General features: G+C 38.9%; 1 protein-coding gene across 2 annotated transcripts in view; it reads left to right on the plus strand.

Moving 5' to 3' along the window:
* The window catches only part of USP10 (ubiquitin specific peptidase 10), a 34,921-nt gene that overhangs the window by 18,042 nt on the left and 2,995 nt on the right, over positions 1-13,884 (plus strand). For both annotated transcript variants that reach the window (XM_089539483.1, XM_089539482.1), the window contains exons 5-12: positions 3,378-3,469; positions 3,764-3,873; positions 5,113-5,168; positions 6,681-6,784; positions 7,390-7,489; positions 8,140-8,320; positions 11,564-11,729; positions 13,455-13,599. In XM_089539483.1, the coding sequence (XP_089395609.1) occupies positions 3,378-3,469; positions 3,764-3,873; positions 5,113-5,168; positions 6,681-6,784; positions 7,390-7,489; positions 8,140-8,320; positions 11,564-11,729; positions 13,455-13,599 (954 nt within the window). The remainder of the gene's footprint in view (positions 1-3,377; positions 3,470-3,763; positions 3,874-5,112; positions 5,169-6,680; positions 6,785-7,389; positions 7,490-8,139; positions 8,321-11,563; positions 11,730-13,454; positions 13,600-13,884) is intronic.

Here is a 13,884-nt window from a genome sequence, read left to right on the forward strand (position 1 = left end):
TGTTATTGAACTGTACTCCTTGTGTACTCTTGCCAGCATAGTCAGTGCTGAGGGATGAGAGATGCAGTTCCACAACATCTGGAAGGATACATGTTCCCCATTAGCGGAATAATTAGCATCTTGTAAGCATCTTGTACAGATGGATGCATATATCTCTTTCAGCATGTTTGTGGTGAAGGATGCTTGGCTCTTCCATACACATACATTAGTGCAGTGGTACTCAAACCGTGGCCTGGGACCCCTGGGGGACATGAGAGTGCTCAAGGAGGGATGGCGAGACTTGAAGACCCTGATTCCTCCTCCTATTCCCAAACTTTTTTATGTGTAAAATTTGCACATTAAGCAAATACTGAATTTACTTAATCAAAACTGTTCTAATTTGAACAATGTTATTTCCTTATAAAGTGTTAAAACATGAATATAGATGATTGTGCGAATCAAAATACACACACTAAATAAAATATTTTTATTCATCTGCTACTCTGAGTGGAGGGGGGAGTGCGACGTAGATGCAAAAGGGGATCCCAAGGGTAACAAGCTTTGAGTACCATTGCATTAGTGAAAGGCGGAGTTTGTCTAGGCTGGAAGAATTTAGTTCTTTCTTCTATAGCCAGCCTCTTACTCCTGGTGTTGTGGTAGGTCAGCCTCCATTTCATAAGCCTTGCCAACTCAGCACTGAAAGTTTGCTGTGTCAGAGGGTCTTTACTTTCAACCTACAACTGAGAGTGAGGGAGATTTATCCTCTCCATTGGGAGAGCTGAGTGCTATTGGGGGAAACATTGAATAGAGCTGTCTACTTTCTTTACCATCTGTCTAATCACGAAAGGAAAACATTTTATTGCTCAGTAAGCCAGAAGTCAAACACTGGCTTCATTTACACATAAATGCAAACCAGGCTGCCTATCTTCCCCCCTCCCCAGTTTATTATGAATTAGCATTTATGCACCCAGTTTGCTCCTTCCTCCTTTGTATTTCCCATTAAGTGAGTGGGTAAAATTAACTAGGTAGCATTCACTTAAATGAACCTGGGGCTGTAAGCCAGCACCCAAGCCAGCCTGCCAAATATTGCTTTACAGTCAGTCACCGTGACAAAGTAGACATGTTTAGCTTGGCATTTTGCTCATTGTGTCTAATGAGGTGTTCTGTATAACAGAGAAGTTTCCTGTGTCATGAAAACGGGACAGAGAATGATACTGAAAGTTATTTATTCTTCTGTCTGATGTGTGAAATTAACTCTTCTGGCTAGAACAGTTTTCCTTACGATTCAGGAAATTTCAGGCTGTGGGTATTCTTGGATTCTAGAATTACTTGTCAAAAATGAATTCCAAAACTTGTCTTTTTCTGTGCCATGTAATTCCTTTATACTTTCTTCTTATTTCTTTATAGTGGTGTTCCTGCTGTATTCCTTTATTACTAAATAGGAGATGCTTTTTCCTTTCTAGCATTAATGTCTAGTTCCCTAAAACAGTCATACTTGGTCACATTTGATTCTGAAGTCTAAGTTTAGTAATCTTTTTATCTACAATTCGGTAGAAGGTTTGAAAGAGTAAATTACATATAAGAATGATGTGCTTCTAATGATAGACAGGCATACCTCGGTTATCAAAACCTTTGATAAAGAAACATCTTTTTATGTCTGCCCAGACCTTCTTTTCCTAATCTTCTGCCTAGCAGGAATCTTTTTAGTAGCATCAGCATGTGGAAGGATGGCCAACAAAGGCTGGAGAAACACATACTGTGTGTGTGAAACAACTACTTGTTATTACAGTATCAAGTCTACATTACTGCAATAAAGTTAGGGCTGGGAAAGAATAGGTTTCTACTATAGGTGATCTTGCTATAGCTGTATGTGTCTGCCTATGACAGGCAAAGTAAACAGCAGCAGTCCTCAGAATCCCTTAGTAAGCAAATACATAGTCATTTCATTTCACTTGGGCATGTTGAATTAACAGATTGCTGAAATATACTGCTCTTCTGTTTTGTGGTGTAGGAGTCTACCTCTGTCCTTTCTATGTTATTTCTGCCTCTGGCATCAAAATTTCTGCTAAAGAAGTAATGCTCAGGTACACATCTGCTTGTTAGCTGAGGTATACCTGTACTCCATATGTGTTTGTAAGAAACAGGTTGAATATCCCTTATCTGAAAATCCAGAACACACTCATGGGAGGTTGAGAGAGTAGCTACCTTTCCTTTCTGTTTAATGTACACAAACTTTGTTTCATGCACAAAATTATTAAAATATATTGTATAACGTTACCTTCAAGCTGTGTGTATAAAGTGTATACGAAAAAAATGAATTTCATGTTTAGACTGGAGTCCCATCTCCAAGACACCTCATTTCATGTATGCAAATGTTCCAAAATCCGAAATGCTTGTCCCAAGAATTTTAGATAAGGGATACTCAGTCTGTATTCTATAAGTTCACAAGATCATTTATATGAACTTTCACTGTATTTTCATCAAATGGTGGCAGTCATAGCCGCATTATACTATTCCAGTAATCTGAAAACAGGAGGACTGTGGAAGGCCTGTGCATAAATGTCCCCCCGTGTGTAGCATTTTCAGAGCAGAACAGTTGTTAGGCTATCCTCATGCAGTTCAATCAAAAGTGACTATATCTACAAAGGAAGAAAAAATACTTCCCTACAATAACTTTTAAGAATGTGACAGAATATTCTATGACAGCTCTTGGTAATGTTGATTATATAAAACAGAGTTGCTTGGATGTCAATCAGGATCTAGCGTGTGGAGCTTCATGCTGCTGAGTAAGCCTAGTCCTGCTTATTTCCTAATACAGGTGAGGTCAGACATTTCAGAACAGACTTGAATATTGGCTTAGAGTAATTCAGCCGTCTACTGCATTTTACACTCTGGTGTCATTCCTTTACAACACACTCAGCCCTTGTAAAAGCAAAGCAGGTGTTCCGGTATGTTGCTGAACATGTGTGTGGTTAGAATGGAAAGAAAGCTGCTACCTAGTTCTTCTCTCCAGGAGAAAAATACTTCCAAGTATACACATACTGAGCCACAGAGCTCAACTGGGTAGGTGGTATCATTAAAAAAAAAACAATTGTACAAATAGTATAAATAACAAATAGACAACTTGAGATACCCGGGAGTACTTCCAGGTAAAGCTGTACAGTGAAGTTTACCTCACCTCTAAATCCATCTAAAAATGAGTAATGGTAAGTTGTGATAAAGCATAATGAGGACCTTGCTGCAAGCAATTTGTGCGTCTAAACTTCTTTATTTGGCCACAAGGGGATGCTCAAATTCTGGTTTTCCTTCCTCTGTTTTGTGTAATAGTCAAGGTCTGTGTTCAGTTAAAAACAGATTGGCTTTTGTTGATATGTTTGAATGTGTTCTTCATTCAACAGAATTACTGGAAAATGTAAAACTAATACATAAACCAGTATCCTTGCAACCACGAGGGCTGATCAATAAAGGAAACTGGTGTTATATCAACGCTGTATCCTTACTTTGGTGAAATGCTTTCCATTTTTATTGTGGTTCTTGTTATCAGATGTCATCAATACATATAGCTGACTCTTGTTCTGTTAAATTTAAAAACTCAATTTCATCCTGTGAATGGGAAAAGGTACAAAGAGCCACTGGATATTATTAAGACTGTTAAATTGCTTCCTTGTACCATAGTGAGTTGTAAGTTTATTTTGCCCAAGATTGATGGGTGGGTGCATGAGAGAATGTGAGAGAACTCCTTCTGGCTATCTTTATTAACTGACTCCTTAATGCAGTTCTGTAGACACTGCAAGCTTTGGTGGCTTGCCCTCCAATGTTTCACCTCATGAAGTCCATTCCAATGTATTCGAAATCACAGCGGCCATGTACATCAACACCAATGATAGACAGCTTGTAAGTAACTTGCAAGACAGTCATGATGACTGAAATGGGGTTTTACATCAGTATGCCTTTTGGTGGTCTCCCGCTTTTTGAAAATTAATAAAACATTCAAGTTACACAGTAGGCCCTTGGTATCCACTGGTGTTTGGTTCCAGGAGTCCCCTGTGGATAACAAAATCCATGGATGCTCAAGTGCCAATTATGAACAATGACGTAGTAAAATAATGTCCCTTATAGAAAGTGGGAAAATCAAGGTTTGCTTTTTGGATATATATTTCAAGCTGTGCGTGGTTGAATCCTTGGATGCAGAATCCATGAATATGAATTTGAAATTTACCTTTTATAGACATCACCTGGCTTTATTTGTGTTGAATCCAGTAGTTGTTCTGTTACAGAACAGTGTCTAGGACGTGGCATGGAGCTAAGTTAACCTCTAACTGCCATCTTGTTATGTCTTCATTTGCCACTGAAACAGTTCCAACTCCCATCTGTATTACTCTTACTCCTCCAGTAATTTGAGAATATACTTACATTAATACAAAGGTGAAACACATTATTTCCCCCCACAGTTGTAAGAAAGCTGTAGCTTCTTACTTGAATGGCTAGGATTTGGTTATCTTTCTCACTACTAATCTTTGTTAATAACTAAAATTAGATCCTGGCCTGTTGTCTTACTCTGTTGACTTGACATTAAGCCAAAATTTCACAATTTGAAAGTAACGGGAAACTTTGTTTTAATACAAACCTGGAGAGGATGAGAAAGGAGCACTTCATCCCATTGTTTGTTATGAGCTCTGTGCATTTGTGTACAGAACATTGCCTGTAAGAATTTGACTTCTGCCACCTTTCCTTGTCCTTTAAGAATTGTGCCCAGGTCATTTCATGTACCTTACCTGGAGCAATTTTGGAAGTTAAGAAATTACTGTCTTCCAGTTTTGGCCAAGGGAAGAAAACATATCTAAGGTTCCATTCCCTGAAAAAGATGATTAGTAAAACAGGTGTATATTGTCTCCCTTAAGTGAAAATTCCCTTAAATAAGGAGCAATAAATTAGCAGTTTTGGTCTTGAAATATACTACTGAAGAATACTCACTGGATGCAGCTTGTCTTACTTGAAGCTTGTCAGTTTCAGCATGTTCCTCATCAAGTACGTTTTGTTTTGTTTTGTTCTGTTTATTTTGGCTGGAAAGCTTTACCTGTTAATATTTGCTGTCCCTTTAGCTGACACCAGTTTCTTTTTGTTCTGCTTTAGTGTCCGCCTAATGAATGAGTTTACAAACATGCCAGTCCCTCCTAAGGCAAAACAAGGTGGGTAGAAAATACTAGCTGTTAACTGTCTGATCACATATGGGTTGTGTGGAGGAGCTCAATGTAGCCTTTGTATGATGCAGCCCAGGTTCTAGTGCTCCTGCAGTACAAATGGGCTCACATCAAGAAACATAAAATACAAAGAGCTTTTCTATTTCTCTTTAAAAGCCACTCAGCATCTCCTGGGGCACTCCTCCCTGTTACACTTATAAACTCTTATAAGTTTAACAGTTTGTAAGTTTACCTGCATCCTATTTTTTTAAGAGCAGGAAGAGGCCCAGCTCCTTCACCAGTCGTCTCTGTCAATTTTGGAGGCACAGAGAGACGTAAATGTTTATTCTGTTGTATTTTGTTGATTTCATGTGTCTTCATATGGTAGGGTAATCACTCATGCTCTGTTCACGGATTATCTATTTGCATTCTAAATTTAATTTCTTCTATAGTATCCATCAGACAAAATACTTTCAGCCCTTTTTAAACAAAGGAGTGTCCAAAGCTAAACAAAGGAGTATCCAAGGTTCATTGAGTATTAACTTAGGACCCATACAGACAGGCCAAAATAAAGCTACTTCAGGTCACTTTGAAGGTATGCTGTTTAAATGATGCATGCGTCCTAAGAGGCCAAAAGCCATGCAAAAGCCACGCTCCAATCCTAAGGACTGGAGCACAGCTTTGGCACGGCTTCTAGCCTCTTAGGACGCATGCATCATTTAAACAGCATACCTCCAAAGTGACCTAAAGCAGCTTTATTTTGGTCTGTCTGTACAGGCCCTCAGTTTCATAATAAACTAAGATTGATCTCAATTGCTGACCTATCATCAGCAGCAGTTTCTTCTGCTTTTAATACTTCACTATTGTCATTTCTGTGAATGTCTCAAAAGCTGAAGGTTTGCCCAGATTGAACACACTTCTCTACTGTTTCACATAGCAGTTTAATTTGTGATTGGGTCTGACTATTTCAAATACTGACCAGTTTCCGCTGCAGAAAATGGAGGAATCTGGTGACAGATGAGAGGAGTCAGATATCTATTGTGTAAAAGACCTCATTGTAGAAATTGCTGTCCTTGGCAGAATTCCCACACTGCATTCCTGAATGTGTTCTGTATTCTGTAGCATTAGAAAATTCCATTCCAAGATGGCATCCTCACTATGCTTAGAAATCATTTGCTGGGAGTAAATACCCGGTAGCATGAACATCTTGTTATAACAGCTTTTTAAAAGCCCCCCCCCCCAAAAAAAAAACAACAACAAAAAACAAATTATGAACAAAATGAAAGCAATATATTTCTTTTAAACTTAAAAAAATTGGGAAAATTCTGTCCCCCTCCTTGACCTTCACACCTCTATTCCCGCTTTTTAGGTTTGGTAAAGGAAATAAAACAATGGCTACTCGGAATACGAACACTACATTTTTCTAGTCATTAACTCAGAAAGGAAGCTTCAAAAGTTTTAAAAATTGATTTTGCTTAAACTAATTCCTTTGGTCCAACTTTTTGTTTATTTTTCTTGCAGCTTTAGGTGATAAAATTGCAAGAGACATCAGGCCAGGAGCTGCATTTGAACCTACGTATATTTATAGATTGTTGACAGTTATCAAGTCAAGTCTTTCCGAAAAGGTGAGGTACAGCTGTATTAAGACACTTGTTCCTTGGTATAGGATGGAAGCAGCCCTGTACAAGAACCCTCTGCAGACATTCAAAATAGGCATACTTGGGGGGATGAGCGGGTAAACTGTACTCATTAGCCCTTCACCCTTCATTCCTATCCTTGCAAGAGAAAATTTAAGACCTAATTTGTTTAATGTGAAGCTCCAAAGGGAGATTCTGAGGATGTTCAACTGCATGTGTTTTCAGGCTTCTCCTTGGCAGAGAGCCCTATCTTTCTAGGGCTGTAGTTTTAGGGAAGATTTTAAAGGTTAACTAAACTGTACAGAATTGCACTGCTAACCAGTACGCTGAACATACACAGGTCAGAAGTGGAGCTTGTGTGTGCAGGAGCTTTGCAGGATGAAGGGGAAGGGGCTAGGTGCCTGTCCTCTTTCTAGCTTAATTTCACATGTTCAACAGGATGCTCCCATAGGAGTGATCTTGTACTAAGGTCTCACAGAGGTTATTAAAAAAGAATACAAAGCTGAATTGTAAACTTAATTGAACTTTGTTGTGCTGTGTGCCTTTGAATCACTCTTCAGATCATGAATAATAACAGCTTGCTATTTATTCAGGGGAGACAAGAAGATGCTGAAGAATATTTGGGATTTATTCTAAATGGCCTACATGAGGAAATGCTGATCCTAAAGAAATTGCTGTCTCCACACGGTGAAAGTAAGTTCTTAAAAAACAAATTAAAGAGCTTAAATCTATTTAAGTATAGACCCTGAATAGGCAGGATACTTAAGCATGGTTTGTTCTTTCCAATCATTATGGTTTATTATGTCTCAGTGAACAAATGAAGGTTAATAATTTGGCTTTGAGCCATCTTGTAAAATAATAGTTCGGCATAGGTTTGCAAATTGTGGTTTGCATTAACTGTATTTAAGCACTGTTTGTACTACAAATTTTAATTAAGACAAGCTCCCCCTTCTTCACCCTTTTTTGTTTATTTGTTTGCTTTTGCAAAACTTGCAAATGGTTTTCATTAGTGTTCCTTAGCTCCACTACTTGGTTAAGATAAAACATAGTTTCCATGTCTGAGTTGAGGAACAAACTATGACTAGTGGCAAGCAATGTTTAAGTACTATGGCTGTTGTTAAGTGTATATTTTAGCATTAAGGTAGGAAAGAATAGTGGCCTGAGAGCTAGGTAGAAATATTGACAGCTGACTTTAATGATAGGCTTCCTTTTTTCAGTGCTTCCTTTTTTCAGGAAATGCTTCCTGACCATTTAGATTGCTGTCAACACAAAAACAACCCATCCCCAATATCTTATAGAGACCATGTGCAAGTGTGAACAAATGTATGCTTTCCTCTTCTAAGAACTTGCAGTTTCCAATGGCCCAGAGACTCAGCCTTTAAATGAAGAGGAGGAACAGGAGAAGCAAGGTGAAGGCAGTGAGGATGAATGGGAGCAAGTGGGACCACGCAACAAGTCCTCTGTTACTCGGCAGGCGGATTTTGTCCAGACTCCAATTACAGATATATTTGGTGGTCACATAAGGTATACTACATTTTAATTATATTTAGTAGAACGTGAAGTGGGGATATTTAAGTGGGAGGGAAATGGACAGACATGCATTTTTCTTAGTTTTTATTTCCGTTTCCTATCTTACCTCCTTAACTAGTTCAGTAGAATTGGAAAGCCAGGTTAATATTGTTGTTTGCCTTCCTTACGGTAACTAGTAGGATTTTCTTGGAAAGATGTATGCAGAGGGGATTTGGCTTTGCAGAGAGAATGTGGCTTGCCTAAGGTCACCCAGTGGGTTTCCATGGCTGAATGGTGGGTTCAAACCCAGGTCTCGAGAGTCATAGTCCGATGCTCAGACCACTACACTATAGGGCTTAAAATAAACAACTGATGAGTTTGACCCATTATTAGAATGTGAATTGTTAGAACTGTCTGCTGTAAAAGCAAGCTGTTGAACTGTTCCACTATTCTTAGTAAAACTCTTAAGTTGTATTTTTAAGCAGTGCTTGAGTGGTTATAACTACAGAGGATCCCTTATCTGTCATGCTTGTTTTGTGTTTTGGATTTTATGGGATTTTGGAATATCTGCTTATACATAATGGGACACAAGGAAGATAGAGACAAACAGAATATGTGAAATGATGGGAGACGTGGATTCCTACCATTTCACAGATCCTCATGTCTCCAGCCATGCAAATACAGTACAGATGTGCTCTGTGCTACTTGTGTTGTAGCTTAAGCCTGAAGAGTGGTTCAACTTTATTTAAAGTAGTTTTGGATTTTGGAATTTCTGATAAGGGATAACACAGGCTGAGTCCATGTTAATATAAATGAAAACAAGCCGGAAATCGAATTATTAACTACAACTAACTTGTTGAATTGGTGGAAACTTGGTGAGTCAGCACTGATGTGAACTCCCATTGATTCAGTGTGTCTGCTTTAGCTGGTGCTAATGACCGCATACAGACTGTAGTTGTGTTTTATTTAAGAGATCTAGGAATCTTCTGTCCCCAAGTTGCAATTTCTTGGGCCACACTCAAGCAGAGCTATGTTGGGCTTCCAACTGTGACTTGATCAATTTATACATAGACAAACACTTATTTTTTAACAAAATTGAACCACCCTTCAGGCTTATGCTCTGGGCACTTTATATAGAATTCAACAAAATAAAATATGTGGCGTAGAAAATAAATTCCAAACAAAAATGCACAGAACCACAGCTGCTGAACTATAGCAGTTAAACTTGAAACTTTCTTGTAATTTGGGTCATGGCTGGGCCACATGGAGCAGGAACTGATTTTTGTTTTTAGAGACATGCCTCTTTCCCCAGAGTAAGAAAAGAAACAGATTCTATTTGATAAACCATAATGCAGTGTTGAAGGAAGTGAACGTTCAGTTGTAGCGTTTTGTTGATTGTAAAAGTACTTCCATAAAGCTGATATAAGGAGATTGCTGTAAGATAAATATCAGCTAGTGCCTTCATTGCCTTTGAAGTATTGTGTGTCTGGATATTTGGGAGCTGATGGGCCTCAAAAGAACCAGTTTGATATATTTTGAGACCTCCACTTTGTATGTTTAATCTGGTAGCAATTATTCATGTCGAGTGTAGCATTCTCTCTTGACATCCAAAGGAAGCAAGATGATACTGAGGGATTCCTGTTTTCTTTTTGAACAAAACCCAGAATGTCCTGCTGAATGCAAGAACCACAAAGCTCTAGTCCCACATGTGTTGTCTGCTTTCTGCCACGCCTGTCCTACTCACTGTACAAAGTAGGTCACCGCAGAAACAAGATCCCACGTTGGGTAGCTTTCTCTTGTGAGGCCACTGTCAGAGATAGGAATTGTCTAGTAGTAGCTAACCAAGCCTTAGAAATAGCTGGTTTAACTCTTTCTCCCTCCCATTGAAGTTGTTGGCATCTTTAGATATTGTTATGTTGAGTGTTTTGGTCTTCATTCATGATTTCTGGCTCACTTGTGCCTTGCAAAGAGAAACAAATGCAAAACTTCTAAAATGTAAGCATGAATGTATGTGAATTTTTCATGCCAGAACGTGTCCAACATTTTTGTGCTTAATACTGTTCCTGTGGAGATTATCATCAAGGTGGAATTCCCCAACCTACTGTTCTTCAGATATTATGAAAGAACCTTCCGCATTCATGGCCACTGGCCATACTAGCTGAGAGTTGATAAGAGTTTTAGCCCAAAACTTCTGGGGTGCAGCAGAATGGGAAAGGCTGCCCTAAGAAGACAGTTTTGGGTTCTGCTGTGATGGATATGTGTGTTGTTTTTAGTTTTTCATATAGAGTGAAAGAGAGGGAGGAGAGGTTTATGGCATCATGCATGGTGAAGAGAAAGTGGATAATGTACTTCTGATTCCCTCTCCCTTCTTCTCCCTCATTTGACTGTTGAGGAAAATGCCCCTGCAGAATGCTAATCTGAAACATTAGCTGTGTCAAGAGTGGTTACTGACTCAGAACAGTCACTCCTACTGCTGTTCAAGTACAGTAAAAGAGTACTTCATCTGGATAAGTCCCTTGCCAGTTCTCTGTGGGGAAACTGTGGCAGACATGGCAGTAATGTAACAGAGTGGGTGGAGCAGCTTGTACCTTGCAACCATCAATCTTGCCATTATGGAGGCTTCATATAACTCAAGAAAGAGCCAATTCTTACGCTGAAATAAAGATGCTACTGTGTAAAGAGGTGTGTATGTGTTTGTGTGTGAGAGAGAGAGAATCTTGAGGAGAAGCCGAATGTCAAGGCCATTAAACTTCAAGGAAACTAGTTTTTTATTCCTCATTTCACTTTGAACATTTAATGGAAAACCTCAACAAGTTCAGCACAAGCTTTGCTAAGGATCTGAATATGCTGAAATCTTCTAATGGACAATAAAACAGAAAATCAATTAGATGTGAGAGACAGATTTGTGTGTGTAGATAGTTTCCATTCCCTCCTAATTACGGTTAAAAGTAGGCTGGGCAACTAGGTACCACATTGAAAAGTAAAACAAAAAAAGCTGCTAGAAATCTACTCCTGGTTTCCAAAAAAATGATAATTTTGATGTTAAATGCGAAAGCCTTACCACCTATTTAAAAGGTAAATTGTTGTGCCTAGACATATCCAGTTGCAACTTTGCTGCTCACTTTGACCACGAGGCATGCTTTTTATGGGGCTGCACTGTGAGGTGTGTGAAAGTGTGCTGGCCGACGGTCCTTGCTGGAGTCACATTATTGAACAGTTTTCACAAACACAATTTTTAACTCTTCCTCATTTCTTTAGATCGGTGGTTTACCAACAGAGTTCAAAGGAATCTGCAACTCTGCAGCCATTTTTCACTCTGCAGTTGGATATCCAGTCTGATAAGATACGCACAGTTCAGGATGCACTGGAAAGCTTGGTGGCGAGAGAGTCGGTCCAGGGTTATACCACAAAGACTAAGCAAGAGGTATGTTCTTTTCTAGCTGGTTATAAACTTATGCAGTCAGATGCTACACCTAACTATGGTGTGGGTGTTTTGTCAAGCAACAGACTCAGATCTATGAGGCTGCCTTGTTCCTTTGGTCCTACTGGCTCTGTATTTTCTACTTTGTCTAGCAGCAGCTCTTCAAAACATCAGGGAGAAGATTCTTAGCCGTGTTAGTTGAGTTACTTTAAACTCGAAGTGCCAGGTATTGGGCTTTGGACTTTCTGCAAACAAAACATGTTCCTGCACTGACTGCACTGCAGCCCCACAAAACACGCATGATACAAAAACAGCATTTGTTCACTGTCTATAGAGAACCTGAAATTTCACATTTAAGGAATTCCATCTCTAACCTCATCACCAGTTGAAAGTATTCCTAATCAGGACAATTTATGGGGCAGTGTGCCTTAGAGAGTTGGAAAACAGGCTGTTTATCCTTTCTAATACGTTTCTGCTCCCTTTACCTGGCAGCTTTGATAGGAGAGTAGAGGTTTTGGTGTTGTAGCAATTTTTCTGTCCTCATGGTTTTATTTTAAATGTTGCTGATTCAGTTGACTCAAAGTATTCCCCCCCCCCAAAAAAAAAATCACCCTAATAAGATATTTTCATCAATGGGGCTCATTGCCTTAGCATATTGTTGTATTGAAAACTGATTCTTAAACTTCATGTAATGCAAATCAGGGCAGTGCTTGTTTCACAAGGGTTAAAAGACTTGAATATATTGCCAGTAGTAATCATCAGTTCGTCCATAGATATAATCAAAAATCAAATTATAACCACTCATAATGCAGGAAGTACAAGAAATCTTTGTAAACAGTGGTGTACCATATGATAGAAAAGAGATGGCTTAGATATTTATAAGTGGGAGTGGGGAGTGCAACCTGGAGGAAAGACTAAGAATGTGTTGCCATGAAAAATTATGTGTAGGCAAACTTAGCCCGTCTGGATTTTATGTCTGATACATTGTGTGGGAGTGAAGGTGGTAGAATATGCTTTTTGGTTGTCTGAGAAGCGTCCTTGTATGGGAGGAAAACTTGCAGTACAAACTCCCTGGCTTCACCACATGGATTTTGTTTGGCTAGCCACTCACTTTTGGTTTTGGGTACATATAAGGTTTTAGTCTCCTCTTTACTTGACAACCCAAATGTTCAATTATGGCTTCTAGAAGAAATGGGTGTTCACTTGAGGTGCTAGTCTGGTCTGGTTTATATTTCAGTGTCTAGTCTGGGAAGAGTACAGACATCTCAAACTTCATTTTTAAAAGTTTGCCCTAAAATGATTATGAACGTAGTCCTTGATCTCTTATACTTCGGAACATCCATTAGTATGTATCCTTAGCTCATGTACATAATTTCCTAGGTATAGTACAGAACCAGAGTTCAAGACTGAATTGAAGGCCAGTTTTGGACCAAGGTTAGGAAGAAATGGCATCGGTACAGTGATCAATATACTGAAAACTGTCATTACTATGAAACCAGAGATACTGAAAATATTCATTACTATGATGGATGGATGGATATTCAAGATGTTATTGCATGTATTGGCTTAACATAATTTCTTTCCCTTTTGTGGTGGAGTTCCAGCATTTGTTAACTCTGCAGTAGTTAAGAATGGAAGATGGATATCTGCCAGTCAGACTCATTCAGTACTAGTTGAAGTCTAGTAGAGATGGTGGTTCAGTTTAAAATTCTGCTTTCTCTCTGTTAGGTGGAGATCAGCCGAAGAGTGACACTAGAAGAACTCCCTCCAGTTCTTGTCCTACACCTCAAGCGATTCGTCTATGAGAAAACTGGGGGGTGCCAGAAACTCATTAAAAATATTGAATATCCTGTTGACCTGGAAATAAGTAAAGGTGAATCTTCTGAACAAAGCATTGCCTTTAATAGTGCTTTATGTCACAGGGGTTCTGTTTAAAAGAGATCTTACGTTGAGATCTGTGTACGCTTGCAGGGCTAGTCAGGTAACGCACAATGACATAAAATACATTTTTAAAAGTTGGTAACTACCAACTCTCATCACATGATTAGTCTCTCTCAGCATATTTCTCACAAAAGGATTTCCACACTTAGTTCCACAGTTAGTCTTAAATCAGAATTTATACAGTTCTTCACTGGAATGTCACTAAATGTTTTGTGGT

Source organism: Sceloporus occidentalis, unplaced genomic scaffold, assembly GCF_023333645.1.
Source record: "Sceloporus occidentalis isolate IW3139 unplaced genomic scaffold, rSceOcc1.0.p SCAF_10, whole genome shotgun sequence".
NCBI lineage: Eukaryota > Metazoa > Chordata > Lepidosauria > Squamata > Phrynosomatidae > Sceloporus > Sceloporus occidentalis.